Here is a 27,426-nt window from a genome sequence, read left to right as displayed (position 1 = left end):
ATGGATAAACTAAAAATACAGAAGGCATGTGCTTGGCTTAATACTAAAAGCTTCAAAAATAAACTCCAATGATAGGGAAGAAATTGATAAATCAGCTGACCTATATCAAACAGCAAAACTCCTTACCTATAATGACTTCTATCTTCTTGCTGTCTTGATCTTCCCGGTCATTGAATACGTGACACCAATATGTCCCTTGATGTTCCACATCCGCGTAAGTTACCTGTGCAAGCATTGTCATAGTCATCCCGACAGACCCCAAAATAATGCCTGTATCAATTTCATTGAAGCCCACATGCAAGAAAGAGTAAACACTAAAAGCAAAGCCTAAACAAGTCCACAAGCTGCCCACACCCTCATTCTGTCCAGCTTACTGAAGCACGTGCATTCTAGAAATGCCTTCAAGAATTGAGGAAAGAATCAAATCCACCTCACAGGCTTGAGGTGCATTAAGCACTGAACGCAACAGCTCGTACAAATCCGAGTGCTTTGCAGCGCAACATAGAAAGAGAAGCTTTCACTTTTACTGATACTTAGTCTTTGTTATGTCAATATGTCACACCAATCCAAAATACACTACAGCCTTACATCCTATCACTACCATCTAAAACACATTCAGGATTAAAATTACGCACCCAAAAGCCTCAGAACAGAATGGGCAAGTGAGAAACAGAACAGTAGAACAACTCATAGCAAGCACTTCCGTAAGAGGTTATCAAGGCTATGAAGACATTATTTTCTTCAAGGAAGCTTTATGTGAGAAGTTAAAGGTGGTTACACATTAGTCCCCCAAGGCTGGCACTCTGCAGTAACTTACCATGTATACATTTTTGCTCCCGTTTGCCAAGGGAAATCCATTTCTGAACCACTGGTAATGAGGAATTGGGTTTCCAACAGCTCCACATTCTAGTACTAAAGCATCCCCCACTGTCAGGTTTTGTGGCTGAGGCTGAATACAAATGCGCAACTTGTTTTCAGGCAAACCAATTAAGCTCCCTTAAAAAAAAAAAAGAGGAAGAAAAAAAGAAAAGAAAGGGTGAGATAATCTAACCACATATAGACTAAAGAATTGATGACTGGCCACATCTTCCTGTAACTACAACAGACTGTTTTAATAGCAATGAAATTAAGCTACTTTCCTTTAAGAGTATGCTAAAAATGAGTAGCAATGGCTTTCCAGTTCTTCAGTTGAAAAGTAAAAAGGAATGCACATTAAATATAGTCCAGAAGTAAAAGCAAAGCCCTCTTTGCATTATTGATTCCTGCCTGTAGGATTATAAAGGCTCCAGAGAAAGGAGCAAGTACAAAGAAAAGTGGCTACTGAAGGATGGACTTGCAAACAACTTGTTTGCAAGTATGTGCACAGGAATAAGAATATAAAACTTCAAATCAGTTACTTCTAGCATATCCCTGTTGTTCTCATTCTAAACTGAGCATCAAACCTTATCGTAAATATACTAAACAAGCCCAACAAACATCAGCCACTGACATGAAATGACATGAAAGAAACCTATTCAGAAAACCCTAAATGCAGTAAAGACTGCATCTAAGTTTCTACATATGATAAAATTTATTGAAACAAAGTGCTGACATTAATTTTTAAAACATCCACTACACACGCAAGAGTGCTGCACTGAAAAGGTTTCTGATCTCTGCTTACTGAACAGTTCGATTACCTGACACATACCACAGCAAGCCCAGACCAACTTGTAAAGGTCACACTAGTGATCTTTTATCTCAGCTGCAAGGTCACTCCTCTTTACTTTTAGACTACATATGTGGACACATGTTTTGTCATCAGAGCTACTCATGACCGACAATTAGGGGGTGATGACATTTCCCTTTGCATAGTAAAATAAAGGGAGACAGTGATATAGATATATCTGTTCTAGTGTCTGAGCTGCTTGGCGCATTATACATTTGTATTTCAGAGATTTTACAAACAATGTCCCAGTTTGATATCAGGTTCTTTCAACAAAATGTAAAGAATTCATTTCCCTTTATGGCAGAAAGGCAGAAGTAAGACAAGATGGAAAGGAGTGGCTGTTGTAGTCAAATTGAACAGTATTAGTCTTTAAGACAAGGAACACAAAAGTTAGAGGTAGTGAAAGTGGACATGGGATTGAAAGATTAACATGGGTTCTGTCTCCAGTGGGACCCCTTACCAGCCATCTCACTTACAGGCCCTCAGCGGTAGAGCCCGTTGTTGTACGGCTCACAAAATACACTAACAAGCCTGGACCAGTATCTTTTGGAATGGTGTCTGGCTGCCCCGCTGATCACAAGCTCACAAGACAGCTATGAAAGACAGCTTTTACAGAATGGAGAATGGTCGAGCTCTCATCAAACAAAAAGCAATGAAAAGAGAGGAGGAAAAACTATCTGAGAAAAGAAAGCAACCAAGGGAACAGGAAAAGAAAAAAAACCAGCAGCTGAAATAAAAGATTTCATACCTAGTCAACATTTGCAAAAATTGTACTGTCAGCGTCATCTAGTTCAACTGAAACACCAGTAATCCCAGGCCAAGTGCTACAGGAGAAGGAGAGCATTCCTTCAGTGCAAACACTACATACCCCCTTTAGGTTTCTTTATAAGGACCCTAGGAGGGAAAGTTACAGGAAGGAGCAATCCATCCTGTCCCTTATCTTTTCACCCATCACCAAGACCTAAACACACTAAAATTCACTTCCACTATGGTTCCTTGTTGGCCAAGAGTCATGGAACACAAAGCAAGGCACTAGTCTGTGGATACCCGCTGACCTTTAGTCGCCAAAACTTTTGCCACAAGTGTGAAACAATATACTGCTGTTTTTCTCAGACTTTTTTTTTTTTTTTAAAAGTAGTCATTACGAGGTTATTCATCTCCGCTTCCTGGTGCGATTAGCAAGATCTAAAACTGCAGGTTTCTAACTGAATAGAACCTGAAGTAGGAGCAAAGGAAAAGCAGAAGAAATCATTGCTTAGATAAAGGACCGAGAATATGTTCGAGATGAAGATGTAGAAAGGTCGCCTCAAATGACATTGCAATAGCTTTTGATCTTTTACTGGAAGATCGGTTCTCTCTATCTCTTTTCCTGACATGAATAATTTTTTTATGTGGGATGCAAGCGGAAAACACCTTTGCCTTGTGACATAAGACAAAGTAAGTACTCTTCAGTCTGACGACAGCGCAGTTGATTTCTCTCACACATCTGTAGGCCACTAGCAAGCAAGTCCAGGCTATTCAATTAGAAAGTTCATAAAGGGTAGACTTAGTGCATGAGTCAATACCTATTTAATACAAGTGATTGTTCTGTAAAAAAACCAAAAACCCCCCAAAAACCCTACGCACACCAGAAAAAGGGACGCCACTCCAGCAGCCTCAGGAAACTGGAAACAAATGCACAGTAATAACAGACTAGACCCAAGAAGTAAATTTCCAAGGTTTTCTTTATGTTCTACTAACAAATTCCAGTACTAGCTGGATACTGTTGAGTAGCCAGCTATTCAATCTTATTTGGTCTTTGCTATCATTCACTTTCCTCACACTTCTTCCACTTCTGTACTTTCATATAACTTCATTTTCTTCTGCTTTAGTGACCAGCACAAGAGTCCAATAATTGGATTCTGCATTTTTAATCAGCCCTCTTTTACATCTGTGCAAGACAGCAATGGGGATCCAAGTTCCTCTAACAAGCGGGTGGGAAGACAGACTTTCAGAAGACAATGGTTTTGCCACTTACCATGAGATGTACCCTGGAGATCACAAACTTCAAGTCGTGCCCATCGACTGAACACAAAGGAAGATTCACTGTTCACTCGACAGATGTAAAAGCCAGAATCGTTTACGTTCACTGGATTCAAAACCAGCTCTGGAGAATTACCATGAGGAACCTGAATTACAGGTGAACCAAGAAATATTTAAATTTAGACTGATTTAATCTAAACCAGTAGCAAACATTAGAATATTTATTTCAATGTCGGTAACACCAGCCTCAACTCCTTCGCTTACTTGAAACTTTTGAATGAGAAAGTCTTGTTCTACGCATTTAGTAGCTCAGAGACAGACTTTCTTCCAAGAATAATTCATATGCCTCTATCTAAGACAATTCTGAGCTTTTACACCAGTTAAAAGGCTCTTCCTGAAATTAATAATTTTTACCTTTCTCCACAAATAACTCGGAATAATTTGTTAAGCACTACTCCAACCAGCATGTGTGTTACATTCAGCTCTAGTCTTAAGACATATTCAACTACAACCAGGAAACCATACCGTTCTTTCACAGAAAAATAATTTTTCACTACATCTGTGGTAGTTTAACCTTGGCTGGATCCCAGGTGTCCACCAAGCCGCTCTATCACTCCTCTCCTCAGCAGAACAGGGAGGGGAGAAAAGTAAGATGGAAAAAACAACCCCAAACTTGTGGGTTTTTAACTGTAATAAGCAGAAAAATACTTTAATCATAGTTTTTAAAGCCGTGTTTTGGATGACTTAGATAAACTTTTAGAAAGGCGTAGCAAATGAGTTAGAATTTTCACTCCTAACAGCAATTTAAAATACTATCAATGTACTGCATTTTTAAAAATAGTACTTAAAATAACATTAAGAAAAAAGCGTGTTCATCTTGTAGAAAGATAACCAGGACCAGAAACATGGGTATAAGTGCTGCCATTCAAATTCCAGAGACACCAGCTCCCACACATTCCAGTATTTTACTAAAGAAGTCTGTGGCACCACCAAGTTTGGGCCTTCAACTGTTCATTCTTAGGAAAAGAGTTCCCATCTGCCCAAGACCAACAGCGACTGGCATTTGTTCTGGTGTGCCAGTCTCTCAGTGGCCTGCATTAAGCTTCTTGGTAGGCTGAGAGACAACTAAACTTACAGTTTCCCTACTGTCACTTTCCAAGATTAGCCTCCAAGGATGAAGTGGTCTGAATACAGGAACCACCTTATTGTTTTAGGACATTGATAGGGTCATTAAGCAGCATTTCTTAAACTTCTGGGTTTTTAGTATATATAGCAATCCTCTCTCATTGTAAATAAGAGTAACAGTCTTAAAAAAAATAAGTATCATCCAAAACCATTACCTATTATTTTCACCACTTAAACCCCCCTATATTCTGTATCAACTGTTACCTCTTTTTCCTGTTTGAACCACTGGTAATGCACAAATGGGTGTCCTGTTGCCCAACAACACAGCTTGACGACCTGACCAGAGAGCACTGCTTGAGAGTCTGGCTGTACAACAATCTTTATACCTTTAGAAAAAGAATTTACACATAGGAAAGTTATTAAGAAATACAATTCCTCAATTTAAATTTGCATTTAAATTGACCTTTGAGCAAAGAAAGTTTCTGTCATTAAATATACTTGAAAATAATTTGTTTGTACTGTGTATACACACAGTTCCAGTTAGTTATATGACTTTAAGACATTCAAAATTGTCTTCCATTACACAAAATCCATGCTCAAATCGATCAGTACTCTACAGAGTTTATCCAAGATTTACAGTAGATCATTCAGACATTTTAATTTCAGGATACTTCAATCCCTCTTGCTCTCTTACTCACTAAAGCAAATAATATTTCCAATGGCATCACAGATCCCTTCTGGGAAAGGCATTCCCAGTTTTAAGAGTTTGCTCACTCCCAACAATTTCTTTGTTGATCCAAACAGTAAGAGTTAGTTTAACTACAACATAATGCATTTTTCTACTATTCCTCATGCAACCTTACTGCTTATGCCTTTGACTCCTGTAGAACACAGGGCTGAGGTTTTCTTTTGCCAATATGCAAGGTAAAGTTTTCCACGTCAAATTTTAACTGCCAGGAAATGGCATGAGCGAAATTCTGACACTGGTCTAATATGATCCAGTTATTTTCTTAACCTAGACCATTCCAGAGATCTTGTTACAGCATGACCTGAAAAACAGATCCACTGTTATAACCAAGGTCATCAGAAGAAGAGGAGGGGGAGGGAAAAAAAGCGAACTGCAGAACAGAAAGTTTAACCTCACATTGCTGTCAGAAAAATACATGGACCTATGACCAAGGTGTTCAGCAGCACTGAGCTGAGAATCCATCAAAAAATCATTATTTAAAGCATTATTTGCTATGCATGGTAAAACACATTTAACAACCCCAGTGGGACCACAAGCAATACTACACATTAATGACAAGCTGCTTCAATCCCAATGTCGTGGGTTAACCCCAGCGGGCAGGGAAGCACCACAGTCCCCACCCAGTGGGACAGGGGAAGAGGGAAAGCAAGAATCAAAACAAGAAAACTTGGAGGTCAAAATAAAACGAGCAAACAAAAAATAATAATTCTTTATTAAGTGAAGGATGAGTGGAAGAATAGGGAAGAAAACAAAACATGTGACACAAAGGCAATCACTGCCCACCTCCCATGGGCAGACTGACGCCCAGCCAGTTCCTAAGCAAAGGATGGCTAGGCCCTCCAAAAGGCCCTCTTCTCCCTTCTATTGCTGAGCATGAAAATCTAAAACACAGCACTGTATGAGCTGCTATGAAGAAAATTAATTCTATCCTAGCTAGGCCCAATACAACTAGTTAAAGAAAAAGCACAGAAATAGTACACAGTAAAGAGGCACTTCACTCAGATACAAAATAGGTACACACAGTAAAAATTTCTTTCTTTTTTTTTTTTTTTAGAATCAGTCTAATTTCCTTGTTTTGGGAGAAAGTAGTTCCTTCTTTATAGTTTAATGAAAACACATGGCAGAAGCTGAAAGCGCAGTCTGGTACAGAAGCAGTATTCCAGATTGCTGGGGGAATAATCTTACAGAAGAGTATGGAGTAAACCAGATGCTGTGTAAAAAAAAATAGCTGCAAAGAGATCGCAAATATCCCGGTACAAGACTCAAGATTAGCATTTGCTCCAAGCCGCCTTATTACAGTCTGCCAGGAGTTTTCTTTTTGTCTGCTTATTTTCCCTTCATCTTTAACAGCTTAGCCACACATCAGAACTTTTTCCTAACAGAGAACGTTTGAGCAAGGAGACTGTAACAATCTGATCAATGGGCTGAAACCTGAGCAGAAACCCATGTGGTCAACAGACTCAAACAGAGATTATACGACATTTGGAAATCACATCATCTTTGTCTAGCAGGGAAGTGGGCTGTATTAACTTCCTCCACACATAATCTTATTCTGAAATAGTTGATCACACAGGCAGCTACTCCAAAGTAGCTACAGGACTTGAAAATTCCCTGCCTTTCTTTCTCTAAAATAACTTCCCTCTATACCCTAGCCCTGAAGATCGCTACCTCAGCTCCTCACATAACACTTCCTCTACTGTTTTTCACTGTTAAAGAGAGTGTGTTAAGTACAGTTTTTGAGTATCACAAACACCTAACATTAACCATGACAAACAGGAATTACAATATTTCAATTTAAGGGACAGAAAAATAATGAAGACTTGCTCTTTCCAAAGACTTCCACCTTTTTTTTTTTTAAATCTCTCCTGATTTGCATCACTAACATCTCTTAAGAAAGTAGTTGAGAAAAACAAATTCTCTGAAAGATTAGTATTTTGCACTCCTTGGAAGCATTACGAACAAGTTCTAAGAAACATGATTCATAATTTCTTCACAGTTTCATTTATTTTCCTGCAATTCATTCAGCACTATACAGGTACTTCCTGCAAGCACCACAGAATTGAATGGTTCAAAAAGAAAACCTTTTGGCTCAATTTTCTGAATGATTACAAAGATACACAAATACTTCTTCAATTTTCCTTGGAAAATGCAAAGCTCAAGTTTTACCATTGAGGATGGCAAACTGACATTTATAGTTACCTGATGCTGAAACGTGCAGTGCAAATTAAGTACTCATAATCTTAACTATAATCCAACTGTTACATTCTTAGCTTACACACCGGTAAACATTTTCAGTCATTTCTGGAAATTCAGCCTCAATTACTCACATTCAGACTAAAGCGCCTAAACCGCTGCAGAGGAAAAACACCTCTTCGCTCTTGTTCCAATCACCGCAACTCAGTGAGGTTGCACAAGGACTAGACTGTAATACCACACATTGCATATTAAGCCTCTTTTCCTTCTTAGCCTGGGAGGAAGCTATTCACATTTCATTCATTTCCAGCAAGTTCACAACATGACAAGAGGGAAAAAAGGGAAGAAAATAGACAGAGTGGTGACCCAAGTAACAAGACGCTTAGGCTTTCTTACTACCAAAAAGGAGAAGTTTTAAAGTTACTATTACTACTATTTTGTATCTTTATAGGAAGATCTTCTGTGGTGCTAATCCAATGTGACAGGCAAGTCTCTAAGCTCTGAGACACAAGTTCTGGAACTGGGGAGTCTATGATTCTCCGAGAGATCCTTTGTATTGCTGCAAACAAAGCTACATCCCAGCTTGTAACGATACATCCCTGCCACAAAGGAACTGAAGTAGTATCACTGCCAAAACAGACCACTATGCACCATCAAACTGTACACTCATTAACCAGTACGCTCCTAGGCTCAGAGAGGTTTGTGTCTTTTTAACTGCATCAGCTAAGCTGGTAGAAAACAGTCTAACAAACCAGTATGACAGTGATAGAGGTCTTACATTAAACAATCCCATTCCTAAAGGAACTTGAGCAACACTTAAGCTCCTTTTTGTGTATTACAGCAAATGGGTAGTTATGAATTTGTACTTTGATGTCAAGCATCAACCACTTGTGAACATTTAAATAAACTCACTGCAAATATCAAGGCCTACCGCTTCTTTTTAAATAGTTTACAATTCTTTCTGACTTAAACTTTCTTCAAATACCCTTTGCTCTGGTTTCTCTTGGTCCCAGTTTCTCAGTCTCTATGAAGCTGCCCAGTCCTTCAAAGAGGAGGCCGAATCCATTCTATCATGGATCATACTGTTACACAAGAGATTAATTCATAAAAGACCACCTCTGCAGTTCCAAGGGGTCTTGACAAAAATCTGCTTATTGGCTTGTTCTCCTCCATACAAGGGTATCCTAGCTATCTATGCAATTCTCTAACTGATACCACTATCTCTCAATTCTGCTATGTAGCAAGTTCTTGTTTTACCCAGGATTTAGTCTTCATTACATATTTCAAAATGCAACTTGACTGACAGCCACACAAATATCCTCAATTCAACGGTGGTGATACTTGAGATGATCACAGATGAAGCAAGCACAACACTTTGGCTCAGTGCAGGCACTCTGCAGTACCAATGTGAACCAGGCCATTTTTGTTTTCAGTAGTCCCCCAGTAACCACCGTACGGAGAACAATAAAAAGGAACAAGCATTCATAGTGCAGGACAGCACGCTACCACCTATGTCTCCACCTCAACTCTTGCCACAATCCACTCACACCAACACAACACCAATTCCCCTCTCCCCGCCAAGCCTGCAGTATATTTAGCTAGACTGAGCTGACATGGAACTCAATCACACCTCGTTCAACACACTATGGTCCTCCTAGTACAATGACAAGCAGCAGCAACAACTAGATGAAACGGCTGCAAAGCATTACTGTAATTTACTTGAAAAATTCCACGGTAGTCTTAACAATGGTTCTCAGCCCACAGCTTCTTTCCTCACGCTGTCCAAAGAACAGGACAGCTCTCAGAATGGCAAGGAGCTTGCTAGTCTCATTTTCACTCCCCGCTCTGAAGAGCAGCTTTTGTAACTTCCTAGTAGGCTGAGTTTCACCACATCCTGAAGGAGGAGGACATTAAAAAGGGCCCTGGTTTGTACTATAGCAAGAAGTACTTGGCCTATATGGCGTTACCCATGAATTCCCTTGCGTTGCCCCACTTCTAGACTTTTTGTGAAGAAGCAAGCTGAATGTGTTAGCAGAAAATAATCTAGTTCTAAGTTGCTAATTGGACAGAAAAACAAAGTAAGTTGGACAGGATCCAATATGCACCAGAACTGGCACTAATTGGACCGTTCCCCTTCAATTAGGGTAAGCGATGAAACACAGTTAACGAAACCTGTAGCCCAAACAGATGGCTGGCAATACTACTTGTCTTTCTAACTCAACCATTTCAGTTCTATAAGCATCTCCTGAAGGCATAGCTTGACACAGAACCCGAGGCGGCAGAGGGAATGACAGCACCTGTCATATCCATGCAGCCAAGTCCAAGTCTACAACAATATTGCATTAAGTTTGCTTATCTACTTGGCTTACTTTTAATCTCAGAATCCTACGAGCCAATTACTATGGTAATCATATGAATACCAATTACTACAATTCAAACACTAAAGATGTTTTTACTTACTGCAGAAAACAAATCTTTCAGTGTTTCCAGTGTAAAGCACACAGTTGTAGTGAAAGCACAAACCAGAACTGACCTGAGTGGCTGAGGCACTGGAGAGCCTCTGTATGCTCCAGGGCCTGCAAGAACTCCACAAGCTCCACAACAGTGCAACCCCGATCTCCCAGTAGTTTCAGGAGACTCCAGCTGGGACTTCCTTCTGGCTCCAGGACTTTGAGGGAACACTGCTCTAAATCCAGAGGGCTAGAAAATAACGTGAGAAAGTCATGGCATAGATCTTGTTGGTACCTTCTCCTCAGAAAAGAGCAGAGTTAAAAATCACGTGTAAACAAAAAGATTTAAAAAAACCAAAAAGATGGGAAATTTCTAGCTGATTTGGACATACTTGCAGTCTTTCCTTCAAGTTTCTGGAGTTCAGAGGTTATACAGTGACACCACCACAGAGAAAGTAGTATTAGCCAGCTGCATGCTACAAAACAAGAGATGCTTGTCCCGAACAATTCTGACCAAATGTATTAAGAAATCTTCTAATTTTCACTTTTTAAAATCTCAGAAGAAAAACAAGTACAGCACCTTTTATTTTCATGTGCCTAATTCAGAAGCAGTAAAGAGCGAGTGAGAATCTAACTTGAAAGTCCAGGAAGACTTTGATTTCCAGAGTAGTTGTTAAAAGAAGTGACTGCTGCAGCTTAACTGATACACACAGCTACTGCTACAGTGCAGTCAACTGCTCCAATAAATTCATCTCCAGGTATACATGTGAATAGTTTTAAATTCTGGTGGTAAGTCTTCGTGCACTTTCAATCAGAGCAGATTAAAGTAACACAGATAATAAGGAAAAGAATACAGTTATGGACAGACAATGCAAGTTTATGTATTCCCACTAAAATGAATCATCAGTGTTTCTTTCATTAAATCACAGTGCCATGCAAACCTGGAGGTGAGATATTTTCACTTATCAAGTAGACCTTCATAGTATTTTACCAGATAATACAGAGAAACAAACATGGCCACAGGCCCTACAATATGACAGAGGAGTCACATTGTAGTCCTCAGGGTTTATTTCCCTATATTAATAAGTACAGTCATAATAGAGAAAGGACACATCTTCATAATGTATATTCAATGCTGCAGCTGAAATGGCTCTCTTTTTTGAGATACTACCCTCTAAACAAAATCTTGAAAAGCCACAGGAAGTGAAATGATCAGGAAGCGATCTAGAGAATGTGACCTAGGAAGAAAGAGTTGAAGAAAATGAATGTGTTCGCCCTAATATAGCCAAAAGGAGCTACAGGGAACAGTCAACAAACAATTCCCACGTTCCCTGTCTCGGGCAAGCAGTTGCCGCATTCATGCCGAGGCAAGTCAGGCGAGTGACAGGGGATGCTTTCCAACTAGGAAGGTGGCATAGCAAAACCCCACACTACCTGCACCCTGTTCCTTCTTCACTGGAAGCCCTCGTGTGGGACTAAGGAAACATCTCCTGGAGACGGGCTACGTGTCCTCCATCCCACCCGCCCCAGCGCAGGGGATGCTGCCTCCCTTTGTACAATCGAAGCAGGGGTTCGCGGGGAGGGACGGCGCTGCCGGCGCAGGCCGGGTAACTCCGGATTCAAGTAGGAGCGGCAACAAACCAACTGCAGCATTCAGCCGCGGAGTACAAACTTACAAAGGCGCTAGTAAGCAAACACAAGCCCACAAACCCGTTCCTGCTCCATCCTCGCTGCCCCGCCGCTGACTGCAGGCCCCACACCGCTCGCCGGCCGCGCCGCTGGCGGTCCGTGTGCTTTCAGCGCGGGATGCGCCCGGCGGTGGCACCGCGGCCTCAGCCTTGGCTCTGCCGAGACGGCCGGCCCCTCCGCCCGGGGGCCGCTCCACCCGAGCCCCACGGCTTCCCCGCCGCAGGAGCCCGGCCCCAGGGCCCGGCTGAGGCCTCCGGCGAGCCGCCTCCCGCCCCCCCGCCCAGCCCAGGGCCGCGGCCCCCCCCCCCCCCAGCGGTGCCCCCTCAGCTCCCCGCCCCGCTCCCGCAGGCCGCCCTCACCTCAGCCGGACCCTGCCGCGGCTCCCCGCTCGCTGCGCCAGGTCCCGCCAGCCCTTGCCGGGGGCTGCCCGGTCCAGCAGCTCGCTGAGCCTCCGGAGCAGCGGCTCCGCCAGGCGGCTGAGGGGCAGGGACCCCGGCGTGCTCCGCACCGGCTCCGACATCGCCCCTCTCCTGCCTCCCCAGCGGCTGCGAGCCACGGCCCGCCCGGGGCGGCGCTCCCGCCCGGAAGGACACGCTGAGCGCAGCCGCACGGCGCGGTACGGCGGTTGCCTTCGCGCGCGGCGTAGTTCTCGCTCTTCGCTGAGGGGACCCTCGCCCCGTCCGTGCCTGCGAGGCCTGCGGCCCTTCGGAAGGGGAAGGTCCTCCCTCGGCCCGGGCGTGCGCGCTCCGGCGGTGCTGGCAGTGTGAGGGAGCCGGTCAGGGTCTTGTTTTACCCATTTTGAAATGGGAAAGATGAGTGTCCGAGGCCCAGACCTGCAGCCAACGTGGGCAGTGGGCGCTGAGGAGGCCAGACATGGCTGGAGAACTGGGAGCAGCTCTCCTGTAAGATGGAAAGGATTCGGGCGGGGGGATAAACCAGGCAAAAAATCATACAACACTGGGGGCAGAGGGCTTGTTTTGAGGAGAAACTTCTTTATCTAACCGTGGCCAGTGCAGCCTCTTCTCTGTGACACATGCTCTCCCTCCAGCATGCTGTCTGTTCGTAGGCAAGCAAGTGCCCGGCCTGAGGGGTCAGGCGAGGAGGCACTGCTCCGGAAGGGTCTCCCAAGGAGAGACGCTTCCATGACTGCTCTCCATTACTGCTAATGGACAGGTCTAAGGGGAATTCTTATCTCTCTGGAATTACAACTTGCTCAAAGTGGACTAAAGTGCCTTAGTAACTTTACTAACCTTTTTAATCAGTGATGGAGCATTCAGATGTGGCTGCCTGTGTTTCTACAGTATCATTTCATGTGACCGCGAGCTTGCTTTGCCTTCCCAGGGAGCGAGCTGGAAGTCAGGTGGCGGCAGTAGCACAGCATTGAGACCAAACTAATAAGCACTGCTGTGTAGTAGAATCTGTTGTCTTAGGGGTTGCATTGCACTAGTCAAAACAGGCTTACACCTGCCTGCAGAGCAGATGACATTATAGCATCTCTCCTGACTTCTGTGGGGTCTAGAATCTCTGAAAAACAAGCCATTTAGTTAAGACTCGATTTGAAGAACTTGCATTGAGTGGCTTTTTGCTGCATCCTTAGCCAATGGTTTATTTTTCCTAATTTAGGTACAAAACCAATCAGCGTGGCAAAATGGATAGAGGTAAGATGTGAATTTGACTTCCTGATGCTATGCAGTTATCCACAGCTGTGTATGACTTAGCTGCTAGAAAATCAGGCAGGTGCCTTTCACCCACCTCAGCCTTTGGTCTGTGCTTGTGTGTCTTCTGGCTCAGCCAGACCCAATACAAATGTCAAACAGTTAAATTATCTCAGGTTGAATATGGTTTTAAATCCTGGTCTCTCATTTCTTCAGGGATTACTTTGACTATTAGGCTATTATATAAAACATAGATATCCCTGCTGCTGTTCTCAAATGAGGGTGGTTGAAAGTGCTATATTTATTGCTGAACACACGAGTTTCCTATCTGGGTCTAGATAACGCTGGGAGCAAGAAGTATGTAGCACCATCCTATCTCATAACCAGTTTTAGCTGCACTTTCAGCAAAATGCTCAAGAAAAAAATTGGCACAAAGCTTGCTTTTCAGCCTTTTCTAGATCCTTTGAGCTCAGAGCAGTTTGTGCACTCCATTCAGGTTCCTTCTGTGTCAGGCTTGGCTTCCTGGGTAACAGGATGGGAATACTTTCTTACTTCAGGATTCACTTATTTGCCTTTGAGGAATGTGAATTGTTAGGTGAATTTATGTAGGGAGTGTTAAAAGTTCATTACCCACCTGTGGTTTCCTCAACCTGCTTGTTAGGGATTGCAGATTTTCTCATGTTCAGCAGAACTTTTGTGTGCTTAACTTCAAGCAAGAAAGAAATTCCCAAAGTGCCTAGCAAAGCAGTTAAGCACACTTAAGCATGTGCTTTAAAAAACAACCCAGTGCTTTATTATGAAAAGCTAAGCCCAACACTTCCTCTCTCTCAAGGCCATGAGGAAATTCCCGTGGACTTCTATGGAAGTAGGATGTACCCTCTCACCACTGCCAGCTCGCTCTCTCGCTCTGTCTGGCAGAGGTTTTCCCAGGAAGAGCCATCTGCTGCATGTAATGAAATAGTCTCTCTTAAAAGTCACACTGTTCTGTGATCAGACTCACTATACTAAGGTCACACTAGCAAAACAACACTGAAGCTTTCAGCTGGCTTTTCAGCTCTGAAACAACATGCATAAATTAAATGTCTTTTGACTTATAATACAGAGTCAAACCACAGGCCTGGCCCACTTCTAGAACTTAAAGAGCACTCAAGGGTAAGTGCACATTTATGGTTTGAGAGGTCAAATTGTTTATACTTTTAAAATTACTTGTCTACTTTTTTTCTTCTGTGTGCAAATAGAATGCGTATCATAAAAGATAAATAAATGCAGAAGAGCAAGTTACTTTATTTTTAATGCACTACATGAATATAGTGATTTGTACTGTTTTTGAACAGGAAATATGATTTGTTATTTGCTTCTGCTAAAGTATAGTCATTTTTGCTCATCTTGATTTTCTTTTTTTTTTTTTGAAAACCATGTTGCATTTAGAATTCTGCTAAATGTTTCTGAAATTACACTCTGGTACTATTTCCACTGAGTTTCAGCAGGACAAACAAAATTGCAAAAATCATACCAGAGCAAGCTTCCTTCTCTAAGAATGTGTAAGTGATACTAGGTATCCTGAAATGCGCATTTTATTCTTTCTAAATTCATATTGCATGGCTTAATACTCACTAGGTAAAAATTTCCTCCATTCCTGAGATAAAATCTGGTCACTTGGTAGCATGTCGATGATTATCAGGCTGCATGAATTGCTCGTGCTGGCAGTGTCAGATGCTTGACAAATGTTAAAAATAGATTAAGACAGATCAATGTTAAGAGCTGTGCTGTGATTGCTTATCTTAATTACGCTATATTAAGGTCTTTGTTAGAGATATGCAGAGCCAGTCATTTATTATTCTTACATTTGGCCAACAACTTATAGCTGTGGTGTTTTCTGTATATTGTGGTGCTGTTTACAACGGGTAGTACACTAATACAAAAGTTGTCAAAAAGCCTGTCCGAAGCTGAAGAAACACAATGTATCACAGTATATTTGGCAAGCACGTATTTTCCAGACTTCTGCTTTTTGAACAGCCAAAACTCCACTGACAGTTTTCTTATCCAAACCTTGTTAATACAATAGATATATGATAATTGGTTTAGATAGTACAGTATTTTGCTAGTTTGATTTCTGACATTACATGCTCTTGGACAAATATGCTGCTGTAAATGTTTGATTTGATAGCAATGTCTTGAAGGATTTATAGAAGAATAATATTGTTTGTGTTCAAGTGTTAGGAATTCCTGACAGAACTGAGTCAGGCAGAACTACTGCGAGATACAGAAACATACAGAAAGTGCAGTAGTCATAAATCCTTGTGTGGGGGGGTTCTCACTACTCTTATGCCATCAAATGTTAGACTCTATAGTAAGCAAACTGCTGTATAAATACTTACTAAGCCCTATCGTGAATAGACTTCACAAAGTTATAATTGAATTATAGAATTCCAGTTTCTGTTGTCTTGGAGATTTTAACTTTTACAAGGTAACAGTATTTAAGAATGTAGGCATGATCACAACATTTTTGGAAAATGTGTTTGTAGCTCTCTGGCACAATCACTTTGGAAAGCTTGTATAGGCTACGAGTGGAGGAAAGTGGATCAGAAATTTCATGTGAAGTTTGATTCCATCAGTACTGATGGATGCAGGGAAGAAAAAAGATTCACAGAAACATGCTGATGTTGATGAAACTTTTAAAGGAAAACTTTTAATAAAAGCTATGATTTCTGTTAAAGGAAAAGTTTAAAAAGAGACCGTGAAAACAAGCATTTAAATATGGCAAAACATGCATGGCAACCTTTTTGGAAATAAGAGTTGTACATTTCTGATCATAAATATATTGTATGTATTTCCGTACAGGGAATGTAATACCTCATTTAAGAAATCTAAATTGGTGTGGAATGTGTGTGTTTATTGTTTAACAGGAAAAGTCTATGTTCTGTTTTGGAAGAAGAAAAATGCTAAACTTACAGAATTTGGTACAAAATAAAAAAATCTATGTTGAGAGATGCCCTGGATGAGGAGGTGAAAAAAAATGTGTGTATGCCCATATGTAAAACAGTTGGCAGGCTGGGAATGGGGAGTGGATGGAATTAGGGCTATTGATTTCTTAGAGGGATATTGCAGCTATACAAACCGTATGCAAACTTTTGGAGGAAAGTTAAGATATATTTGAGAAGTATTTCTGGGGAGAATGGAAGGGGAATTAGCATTAATCTTGGAACATAACTGCGTTTAAGCAGGACATGAAGATTTCCCAGACAACTGGATGACAGGATGTGCATTATACATATGGTGCCATAGTTGGTCATTCCGGAAAGGATCTGTAAGGTTATTTGAGTGATTAGGCCAATGATGTCTTTGTATCTCTGCAAACCAAGAGTCAGAGTCATCAAAACACAAGCATAAAAACGCAAGCATAAAACTAAGCTTTGTTAGCAGTAGTGTTATATTTTAAGCTACATTTGCTACTGCAAGTTATTTGCTATGCCAGCTATTGCAGTAAATGTTATTCTTTCAGTTCTCATACACATGCTGGGAATCGCTGTGACTTTCTGTCTGTGGTATGTGGGTTTGCATGCCTAATCTTAAACAGTGCAGTCATACTTATTGACAAAAATGCATATAAAGTCATGTTTCCCTGAGCACTATAGAAAGCTGTAATTACGTACACAAGCCTTCTTGTGGCCAGCAAGACTGGCCAAACTTTCCTGTTTATGTCTGGACCAAAACACCTTTGCATTCCTCAGTACTGCCTCAGTACTTGGTCATGCAGACCGAGAACCCGGCCTGGCTGCAGCAGGACTCCGTAACATCCCGCGTGCTTGTGTCTTCTGTCTGGGCCAGTTACCGGGTAAGGAAGAACAGTGTGTATGCAGCACTCATTCCTTGTGATGCTGGTGTGAGGCGGGGGCATGGATACAGACCCAGGTGGTGGGAAGTTCTGCCAAGTCCCACCTTTTAGATGCTGCCCCTTTTAGAATTTTCTTGGGATCATGTGGTTAGTGGAGATTCCTTTCTGCTTTTTTTTTGTTGTTTCTGTTCTGCTTTTGCTGCTTTCTCTCCCTTTCATCAATATAATATTTATAATATCCTGCTGTCCATATCAGCTAGCTTTCTGATTGAATATGCATTGTATATGACCATTTCTGTTCATCATAAAGGTTTTGTGGTTATTAGTGTTTTGGTTTGGAGATTTTTTCATGTTTGTCTTAAATGAAGTTTAATTATATCCACTGGCTTTCCTTATGGTTAAACTACCTGCCAATACAACATCTAAGGGATGTATAAAAATGTCTACAGTATGCCCAGATAAATAGAGAAGGAGCTATATTGATAAATCTAAAGTTCAGTAGGATAGGCTAGGAGATAATACGTGTTTTTCAGAAGAGCAAATCCACATCCCAAAGTTTGGCCTATGGAGTGGAGGTGATAGAAACTCTGCTGGCATGTGGGGAATTCATTGTCTCAGACGAAGTATCTCAGAATAAACAATGAAGGACAGAAGCAAATACTCCACTGACTTTCTAAACAAGATCAGTCTGATGGAGAAGTGTTAAAAGAATGGGTGAGCAGACTGTATTGTGCATGCATCGACATCCTCCTCATATACACATATGTACAAAGGAAAAGGATTGTGCTTTGTCTATATAGGTTTGTGTGTACAAGTTCAATGAAAGTTAATCCTTGACCAGTTAAGCAAAAGGGATCTGCCAGATTTTGTGTGGCCCCACAAGTGTGGACAATGGCAGATAAGTTGCTGAAGACATGGTCTGTGTGATCTAAGGCTTTTACAAACACGCAGAATTTATGTGGCTGTCCATTTTTCCTGTGTTTTCGGGTATCCCAGACCCAGCGTCAACTTGGTATAAAGAGACCAAAATATTAGTTGGTGGAAGGATATTTCTTAATATGAAATGTAGGGGATTATCAGTTTTATTGCTCCTGTGTGTTAGCTAAGATAACCTTTTGCGTAGGCTACTGCAGGTTCTTTCCCACTCCTTTGCACAGTGGTGGGTGTAAAGTGGGTCATCTGCAGAACCGCACTGCCATACAGGGGTATTTATGCACTGATGTGGAGCTTTTAAAGTACCTAGACAATGCCTTGGTTGTCAAAGCATGTTTACATATATTAATTGTACCGCAGTACTACACAAGGTTTAGGCATAGATCAAGGCACTCATTGTGCCGGACAGTACGTGAATACACGAGTGGTCCCTGACCCAAAAGGCTTGTGTGGTAGTGATAAGGAGAGGGACAATACATGGGTATAGACTGGCAGGTCCTGTGCAGGAGCGGGAGGAGCAAGTGCATCTGATAGATAGGCAGAAATCCTACTGAATGAGGGTGTGGGCTGAGTAGGACTGTACAGAAAACAGAGATTACATGCTGAATAGGTAGTAAATAACAGAAAAAAAATTCAGAGAGGTAGTAAAAGGAATTTTTTCCACTGACTCCAGAGGAAATGAACCCCAAAGAAAGACACAAATTCCCCCCGGACTTGTAAAATGCATAAGCTTTCTGTAGAAATAACTTCAATGAATGTAAAATTGCTTACAAAGGAAGGTTTCCATTTTGTTTATAACCAAATAAAGTAGGAAAAAATGTAAGCAAGAGAGGAAAATTAGTGGCCAGTTTTAAAGTTTATTCAGATTTATATATGTTTATCAGTTAAAAAATTTTGACTGACATTAGAATTAAGACCACAGTTCCTTCTGAAATCATTAGAAGCGGCTTTGGGTCCAAAACCACCTGCAAAATGGCTATTCCTAAAAATTAAACTCATTTAAACATTATTCCTTCGATGTTAAAGTGTAATTTTTCAAAAATATTTTGGTCTCAGTTGGAATAAGTAATCAAATATTGAACATTTTTATTTAAAAAATAAGTTTCAAATTGGGAAAAACGTTGGCATTTTAATGAAAATAAGTTTGAACAATAAATTCATTTATTTTTATTTAGAATTGGAATTTCAGACAATTTTTTCACTATGGCTAATTTTTTCAAAACCAGTATGGAACTATGACAAACTATGAATTTTAAATTAAAAAGCATTTCCCCCCCCGAAAATTTACTTGAATTTGTTTTATAATATATTTTCCTTAGAGAAATGTTGAGTGATTGTTTCAGCCTTTTTGATGCTTTTTTCAGCCATTCTTTTGCATAATATTATTTGAAACTGATTGTTTTTCACGAACGCTTTGATTATTTCCTGCCATAAAAGGATTTTGGTGAAGCATCTACAAATGTCTTTACTGCCTGTTGCTGCCTTGTCAATCTGACCATTCCGAGTTTCCATCAATTCTTTACTTCTCCTCAATCATATCCAGCCACAGTTCCCAGGTTATGGTTTTCATGCTGCTGCCAGCTTTTTTTTCGCTTATCCTTCATTCCTAGGATGTTAGGCTTAGGCAATGTCAGAGTGTAGTGATGTGTGTGCAGTTCTCTTCTTGGGAGTGGAGACAGACCTGAGTGATGGGTGGAGGAAGGGGAAAGGGGAAGCCAACATGTCCAGGGGTAGTGAAGGGGAAATTCAAATTGCAGCTGCTCAGCAGTGGTAACTTGTGACCGAGGAGTGATCCGTCATGGGGGTAAGGCAGCCCAGCTGCAGAAGGGGTTAAGCTGGCTGGAAGCAGGAATGCCAGAGACCTACTCCCTGTAAGGGAGTGAAGTTTCCCTTGGTGATGAGATGAGAAACAGGCATAGCTTTGTCCTGCGGCCATCCTGTGATGTGAGCACCCAGGGGCCACCTTTGGCTAGCAGAGCTGGTCTGGGGAATGGACTGGCTGCTGGCTGAGGCACCCATGCAGCTGCTCGCTGGATTGGTTCTGGTGCAAGTGGAAGTAAAGAATGGGCTCGTGGGAATCTTTGCAGCCTCCTTGTAGAACTGCTTGTGGCGGTAGGATGCTGCCAAATGTATTGTCCATTTTTTTAATTTAGTCAGAAACGTGTCTTTAATTTGCCTCAAGGTGTACCATAAAAAATCTCAGACAATCACCACTGTTCTGATCAGTAAGAGGAGGAAAATATGTTTACAGATCATCAGAGAACCAAAACAGGCACCTTTCCTCCTATTACCTGCTAAAACCTGGTGGTGTTAATTTCTCCTGCGTGACTCTGCTTCACTGTCCTCCTGTCATTAGCTAGTACCTGATTCATCAAGTGGCATCATTGGTTTCCAGAGCAAGACTTGAGACAAGCAGCCAGAACACCCTTATACATTTAAATATTCTCTTGTCGTCTTTGCACCAAATGTTCAAAACCCGGTTTATTAGGAATTGAGCTTACTTTCAGATTACTAGTCAATAGCTGATGGTAAATTATCATGATCTCCCATTCATCTTTCCTCAGTGAATTTTATTATGCATCTTCTATCACAAGTTTTCTTGAGGAGCTAAAAGGGTATTATACTAACAGTTCTCTTTCTGATTTTAATCTAAATTCAATAATTGAAATTATGGTTTTATCTAATATCTTCTATTTTCTCTCCAGATTTAAAAAAAAAAACCCACACAAAACCGTGTCTCTATCTTGGGTGCAAAACCAGCATTTATTGCAGTTTTCCTCATGGAACATTGTTTTGCTTTAATTTCCATTGTTGGATCTGACAAAATGCACAGCAATCTAATCTAATTTTCATATCGAGAAATCTGACAGCTCTTTTCCCCTCGATGTCAAAATGCAGCTGAACTAAGATAATGATAACTGTATAGTACAATTGCTTTGGTAAGGAGTATTCATGAGTCAATCTGCATTAAAAAAGTGTTGCCAAGGCTCTTTTCAGCTGGGAAAATTACCAAGCTTTTAAAATAACTTATACCCTCCAAAAAAGAGGAAAGAGGCATCTGGTCTTCTGAAAAGCAAAGATGAAAGCAGATTTGAAAGAATGCAACAGGGAACATTAGGCAAATACATATTTAAGAGGAGATGGGTGAATGCTGGGGGTTAATTCCATGGCAGTGTAATGAAATGGATGAGGAAAAGATTAATCTCCACTGCTCTATTTTTTCCCTGTTAAATATTTATATTTCTTAGCGTTGAAATGGAAAGCAAAATGTGATCAGAGATCTGAAAGGCTGAAGATAATGGGATCTGATGCCTTTTTCCTCCAGGCTCTTGTTGCACGCATGCTCTAGATTGTGGTTCAAAGGCCTGCGTGAAGCTAGTGTAGAGTATTGGCCCAGGGCCAGTTGACAGGTGTCTGCATTATTTAAAACCACTACAATATGCACTGATGGTCCTCTTCTTGTTATCTTCAGCAGGGAAGTCCATATTACGAGGAATTTTGAACTAGACTTCCTGAGAAGCAGTCTGAGGAAGCTTACACACCAGCTTCCTGCCCTGTACCTCCTGTGTGGATAACCTGAAACCTTCCATATGCCAGCAATGCTTTGTACAGCAGTGTGTGCTTCCCCCTCTTAGTTTCATGCTGCAAAGCATCTCCAGCCAGGCCACTGCGACCAGGCTGGCTTGCATTACTGTAAAGCTGTTTTGTCATCTTCTGTGTGTTTTGGCAACTTCCCAGCTACACCTCTGAGCAGATGATACACTTTTGTGGCATGTCAGGCTTGCTCTTCAAACCGTCCCTTCCTGTTGGCCTCCACGGCAAGGCTGCTGTGGCTCCATGCCCACAAGTCCAACCAGTGCGGCTGAGCATGTGTAGTCAGTGGGCGCATACATGCACATATACAGCACACATATATGTTGTATGCTAGGAGAGGGTACTGGTCTGGTTCCCCCATCAGGTGGTGTTCCTCCTCACTCCTTTGTGTGCATGGAGTCAAACTCTTTATCACACAACCTAGTATTGCCTCTTCTAGTATCCTTCCCGTTAACCACCTTCTCTTCCTGCTTTTCTCTTCCCAGGTAATGCTGTGGAAAAGGTGTCTGTAGCAGCGTTTGCCTGAAGGAAATGAAAATATACCTAGCTGCTTTGTGCTCTTTACATGAGAGGCAAATTCCAAGCAAGCCATGCAAGCCCCTTGCTATTTCTGCACTAAGCTCTAATCTAGCTCCCACATATTTTCTTACTAACTGACTGCGGTGGACTGTGACACCAAGCTGGGTGCTGACAGGTTCAATGACTGCTCTGCTTGTGGCCCTGCAGAGAGTGCTTGAAAGGGCCTCGGGAAGGGTTCTGTGCTAGGGTGCCAGTGGCAGTCAGGAGAGAGACGTTAGCTAAGTCACAATGGGAGAAGGAAAAGGAGAATAGAGGTGTCTTTAAATTGCTTCGTCAGATTAGCAGGATGGCAAGAAAAGTTTGTCCTGCTGTTCTTCATGTCATACCAGTTCTGTGAATAAAAATAGGTCACTATTTTTCAGAGCTTTTAGTCTGGCATCCTTCATGAGATCAAATTTACTTGAAAGTCAGTTCTGCTACGCTACTTTCCCTGATGAGTGGATCCCTGGATGGTGGAAGAGTCCTGCTGTGATTAGCATGGACACTCTGTGTTGAAGAATCACCCAGAGAGCCTCTAGGAATATAGAAAAACATCTCAAGTATCTAAAATCCTAAGATTCGAGAATGCTTAGGAAACAAGGATTTTTTACAAAAAGAGAGAGATGATTACAAATTTCTTTGGATTCAGGTAATGGAAGCTTTTTGGTGTATTTCCCTTTGTTTTTATGTAAATTCTGCATTGCCACACCATTTTGGTACTGTACAGCTGCTTGAAAATAAGACTCAATCTGAACAGGAAATTGAAGCTAACCAGCCTTATTTCATTGTTTTCTCACCACAGAAATTACACAGAATTGCTTTAAACAGAAATAGCCCTATAAAATCTAACTAGACTGATTGTTTCAGGTATTTCTACAGATTTTGGAATTTATGCCCCTATGATGCCAATTCAAGGAATAGCCTGCTGTCATGCCAGTGCGACTACCAAAGTAGCAGGTACTTGGTACCTGTAGAAATCATGCACGTGTGAAACTTTACATTGTCTGCGGATTACTGTTTGCATTTAGAAATGTCTAAATGACATGTGCTAAAGTCTGTTTTTGTGGATGTGCAGGCATGCTGAAGAATTTGTTTTCCTAGCACAAATCACTCCAGTCAGTTACAATGTGTTGCCATTAAGCGTCATTGCTGAGATAGCTGGGTTATAGTTACTGCTTTAATGTTTGATCTTGATTATTAAATAATGATTTCTCTTTTTTGAAAATACTTGCAACTATGTGCCAGCTGAGCACCGTTTAGAAAATATGCATACCCATTTTAGAAGTAATTTTAAACTTCAGGTTTCTTTTATTTGCAGGTGCACAGAGCAAGATCCGCGCTTTATTGAACAGTACCTGGAAACAGACTGACAGCTAGAATGACCTGCTGTTCAACTTTTGTTGAACTGAAATCAAATACAAACCCCAAAACTTCCCCAGAATTCGTTGCTGACCTAAATGGCAATGTGGAAAACTTCAGGATAAAATGAGCAGAAGGAGAAACGTTTTTGTACAGCACAAGAGTTACCCCGTGAGGGTGACCCCATGTTAATTTCACCTGATTCTAACTCTTCAAAAATCAGCAGTTTATTGCTTGAGAAGCTCAGAAAAGCAGAAGTATTGTCTGCATTTGAGAAATCCCACAGATACTTGCCTAATATGGAAGACAACGTGGATCTAAAAAGTGTATTTAAACCCCAGGAAAATATTGGCTGCCTAAGGGATTTTTCAGAGAATGATGATGACCTAGTTCATTTTAACAGTATGGTCAGCGTCACTGCTGGAAAAGCAGAGAAATACTGCAGTAGACAGGTGCATTCCCACCCTACAAATGTAATCACTTACCACACAGACAACTGTTGCCTTAACACGGAAGACTCTGTGTCTGCTCAGTCTCTGGCAGATCTCCAGGCATGTGAAGAGACTGGGCTCAGCAGGCCTCTGACCACGAATACCCTGTTCAGTGAGCAGGCAGATACTCCCATGGTAAATCACAACTATTTTGTAAAAGATGATTCTGAAAATTCTGCTGCTACTCTGGAGATTTATGCAGAGAAAATTCCAAGGGTAAATGATGACCTGGATGATGATGACCTGGAGTATTTTGAATGTTCAGATGTGCTGACAGTGCATGAAAATGAAATCTGGAAAAAGAAATTACAGTTTTTATTAGAAAGCGATGATGAAGATGATTTAAAGCTGAGTAAGGATTGTGATGGGTGTGCTTACTTCCTCAGTGAAATGCCTTGTCTGTTCCAAGTGTCAGATAACACTACGCCTATGGATACCACCATTGGCTTCTGTGGTCATCACTCAAAATTCAAAGGAATAAATGTAAGGAGAGACCCCTCTCCGTACAGTCAGCCAACTTTGCAGACAGGGATGACTCTCACTGTTGTACACCACCAAGATAAAAGTACCAGTTTGAAAGACAAAGAAAAGTATAAGGTGCCTGTTGCATCTGCAGCCATTGAAAATGACCATCCCAGAACTGAAGAATTAAAAAATGGAAGTGGCCACTCAACTGCAGGTTTCCCAACTGACAAATCAAAGAACAAGGACAACGTACGTGCCAAGGCGGACTCCTCTACTAATGCCATAGGGGCTTCTTTGACAAATCAGGCTTCAGAGACAATGACAGAAAACAGTACGGACAAGGACTTGCTGGGTGAAAGCTCATTGCTGCTAGAGGAGGGGGGAAGAAATTTGCCGGAGGAAAATGCAAGGCATGCTGTCTGTACCTTAACAGAAAGTCTAAGAAGAAACCTTTTAAAGTTGTTAAACCCTAAAGAGCTTTGTAGATATGTAAGTAATATAGGGCAATCTCTCCAGACTGCAGCAGAGGCTAGGGATTCCAGTCAGGAAAGCGTCATTTCAACACAAATCCCTGAGGAGACAGAAAGCTTGCAAATGCAGGCTGGTTTGTGTTATACAGAAGAGGCAGATAAAGACTGTCATTGGGAAGGAAAAAGGACTTGGGACCTGTCTGGGCAAAATCAGATGCCAGATGAAAACATCTCACCCAAGGTAAGTAAAGTGTTTATCATTTAATAGAAAGAATGGCTTTACTGATTTGAATGCATTTTACTCCTATTTGTCACAAAATAATGTAAATTTAAATTACTTTGAAAGATACTATTCATGTACTTCTGAATGACAGCTACGGCTGGGAAGGAAATCTGGTTTTGAAAAAGGCCCAAATAAACCATAAGCTGTTCTAATTATAGAGTGAGACTGATAATAGTAAGAGGCACTAATGAGACTCTGGACAGCTGGATAGGGAAATCCGATATGTAGGCTATTGCACAGGTCTTATCAAAGTAAAGTTTCAGCCCAGAAAGTTTCTCAAATACCTATTGTGAGCAGACAATGTTTAGATCTACTTTCTTTTGAGTTTATACTCAAAGAATAAAATTGTCATCCACTTACCTTGAAACCAAATCAACAGGGGTTTGCTCTGAATTTATAACAGGGAGGGCAATTTAATCCAGAGAGTTCACGTTACAGAGGTGAACGGAGCTTTGCTTTTTAAAAATAAAACAATGAAAGAGACAGATATTCCAGTTGAAATGTAAAAACCAGTTAAAAATAAAAAACCTGAAGAGGTACTCTCCATGTACATGCATATTTTATGCTGTTGGTAGGAAATCAACTGGGGAAATCAGTATAGTTGTACAGACTCATATGATGCTCCACTAGTTTTCATAAGTGGGAGAATAGGATCATACTTTTTATTTCACATAGTAAAGACTCAAGATCTAGAAATATATATGTATGAGTATTAAAATAATAATCTTATTATCACTGATTTGAAGGTGCGTAGCTAAGTGCACAGAAAAAAACATTTATGAAAAATAAACATAAGCTTTTTCCAGTTTCACATGCTTTTCTTCATTTCTATTATTTAAGCAAAAATGTCTCCCAGTTCTAGGAAGTAGACTGACGTTAATCTCACCGCTGGGGTGTCTTAAGCAGTCAAAAATCACTGACTTCTTCTGCCTGAAGAAGAATCCATAGGTTTCTCTAGTTTTATAGTACCTAAAATTCCAATCACATTTTAGCAGCACACAATGTTCTTATGATGGGGAATACCCCCCTCTTGAAATTAACCTACTGAGAATTTCTTGACGGTATGTATTGCCATGGTTTGCAAGAGGCATTGTTTCATTTTTTTCCAAGTGCAGTATAATAATTTAAATCCTGGAAGCCTCTTAGCAAAGAGCAGCTGTTACATTACTGGAAGTGCCACAGCTGAATTTCAGACTGGCTGGTTAGACTCTTGCTACCTGCAGTCAGTATGTATTTCTTCTGTTTGTGTGTCCATGACCAAAACTTTACATTAGATAAAAATTAAGTAGGAAAGAAGTATCGGTGTATGCAAAAGGGCTAGAGATGAGCACAAACCAAACCCCTGGTTTTAAACACACGTGAATGAAGATGAAATTTAGGTGTAGGTTCAAAATTATGTGATCTCGAAAATGAGCCAAACAAAAGCATCCCATCTGGAAACTACCTTCTATAGCACACAGAAAATGTGGACAGCTTCTCACAGCTCTCATATAGTAAGCTAGAAACTCCTCAGGAATCTGCTTGTGTAACCTAAGAAAGGCAAGAAAGAATCAACCTGCTATTGCTGCACACAGGTTTACGTAAAAGTGCACTGAGGTATTAGCTGGAGCCCAGCATTTGAGACAGCTCTGCCAGGAGCAAGGTGAGGGACTCGTAGCAAAAACCACAGCTGACTGCTTTTGAAGAGCGTTGTATTTTCCCTCTCCATGTGGTGAATCGGGTCTGCTGAGAGGTACGTAGCAGCCACAGAACCACAGCACTAATTGCCCAAGAATTTACATTGCTCCGTAGTGCCAAGTTGCCTCCAACTGGAACAACCTTTGCAGTCTGTCTTGTGCAGCACCTGCTGTA

General features: G+C 41.2%; 2 protein-coding genes across 13 annotated transcripts in view; one reads left to right on the top strand and one right to left on the bottom strand.

Annotated features, from left to right (window-relative positions):
• Positions 1 to 12,550, bottom strand: part of MALT1 (MALT1 paracaspase) — a 35,302-nt gene extending 22,752 nt beyond the window's left edge. For 7 of the 10 annotated variants that reach the window (XM_075740663.1, XM_075740668.1, XM_075740664.1 and 4 more), the window contains exons 1-6: positions 12,292 to 12,532; positions 10,327 to 10,493; positions 5,117 to 5,238; positions 3,723 to 3,873; positions 818 to 996; positions 127 to 223 (exon numbers count right to left, since the gene is read on the bottom strand). In XM_075740663.1, the coding sequence (XP_075596778.1) occupies positions 127 to 223; positions 818 to 996; positions 3,723 to 3,873; positions 5,117 to 5,238; positions 10,327 to 10,493; positions 12,292 to 12,452 (877 nt within the window). In that variant the 5' untranslated portion in view covers positions 12,453 to 12,532. Of the gene's footprint in view, positions 1 to 126; positions 224 to 817; positions 997 to 3,722; positions 3,874 to 5,116; positions 5,239 to 10,326; positions 10,494 to 12,291 lie in introns of all 10 variants that reach the window. The other 3 variants (XM_075740665.1, XM_075740667.1, XM_075740666.1) reach the window with 2 other exon arrangements.
• Positions 11,544 to 27,426, top strand: part of ALPK2 (alpha kinase 2) — a 50,407-nt gene continuing 34,524 nt past the window's right edge. The window contains exons 1-5 of one of the 3 annotated variants that reach the window (XM_075740661.1): positions 11,544 to 11,866; positions 13,556 to 13,590; positions 14,690 to 14,739; positions 23,375 to 23,464; positions 23,826 to 25,533. In XM_075740661.1, coding sequence (XP_075596776.1) covers positions 24,052 to 25,533 — 1,482 coding nt within the window. In that variant the 5' untranslated portion in view covers positions 11,544 to 11,866; positions 13,556 to 13,590; positions 14,690 to 14,739; positions 23,375 to 23,464; positions 23,826 to 24,051. Of the gene's footprint in view, positions 11,867 to 13,555; positions 13,591 to 13,850; positions 14,740 to 23,374; positions 23,465 to 23,825; positions 25,534 to 27,426 lie in introns of those variants that run through there. The other 2 variants (XM_075740662.1, XM_075740660.1) reach the window with 2 other exon arrangements.

This window comes from Balearica regulorum, chromosome Z (assembly GCF_011004875.1).
Source record: "Balearica regulorum gibbericeps isolate bBalReg1 chromosome Z, bBalReg1.pri, whole genome shotgun sequence".
NCBI classification, from domain to species: Eukaryota; Metazoa; Chordata; class Aves; order Gruiformes; family Gruidae; genus Balearica; species Balearica regulorum.
Note: the sequence above shows the minus strand (reverse complement) of the source record. Positions and strands in the feature narration are given on the sequence as shown.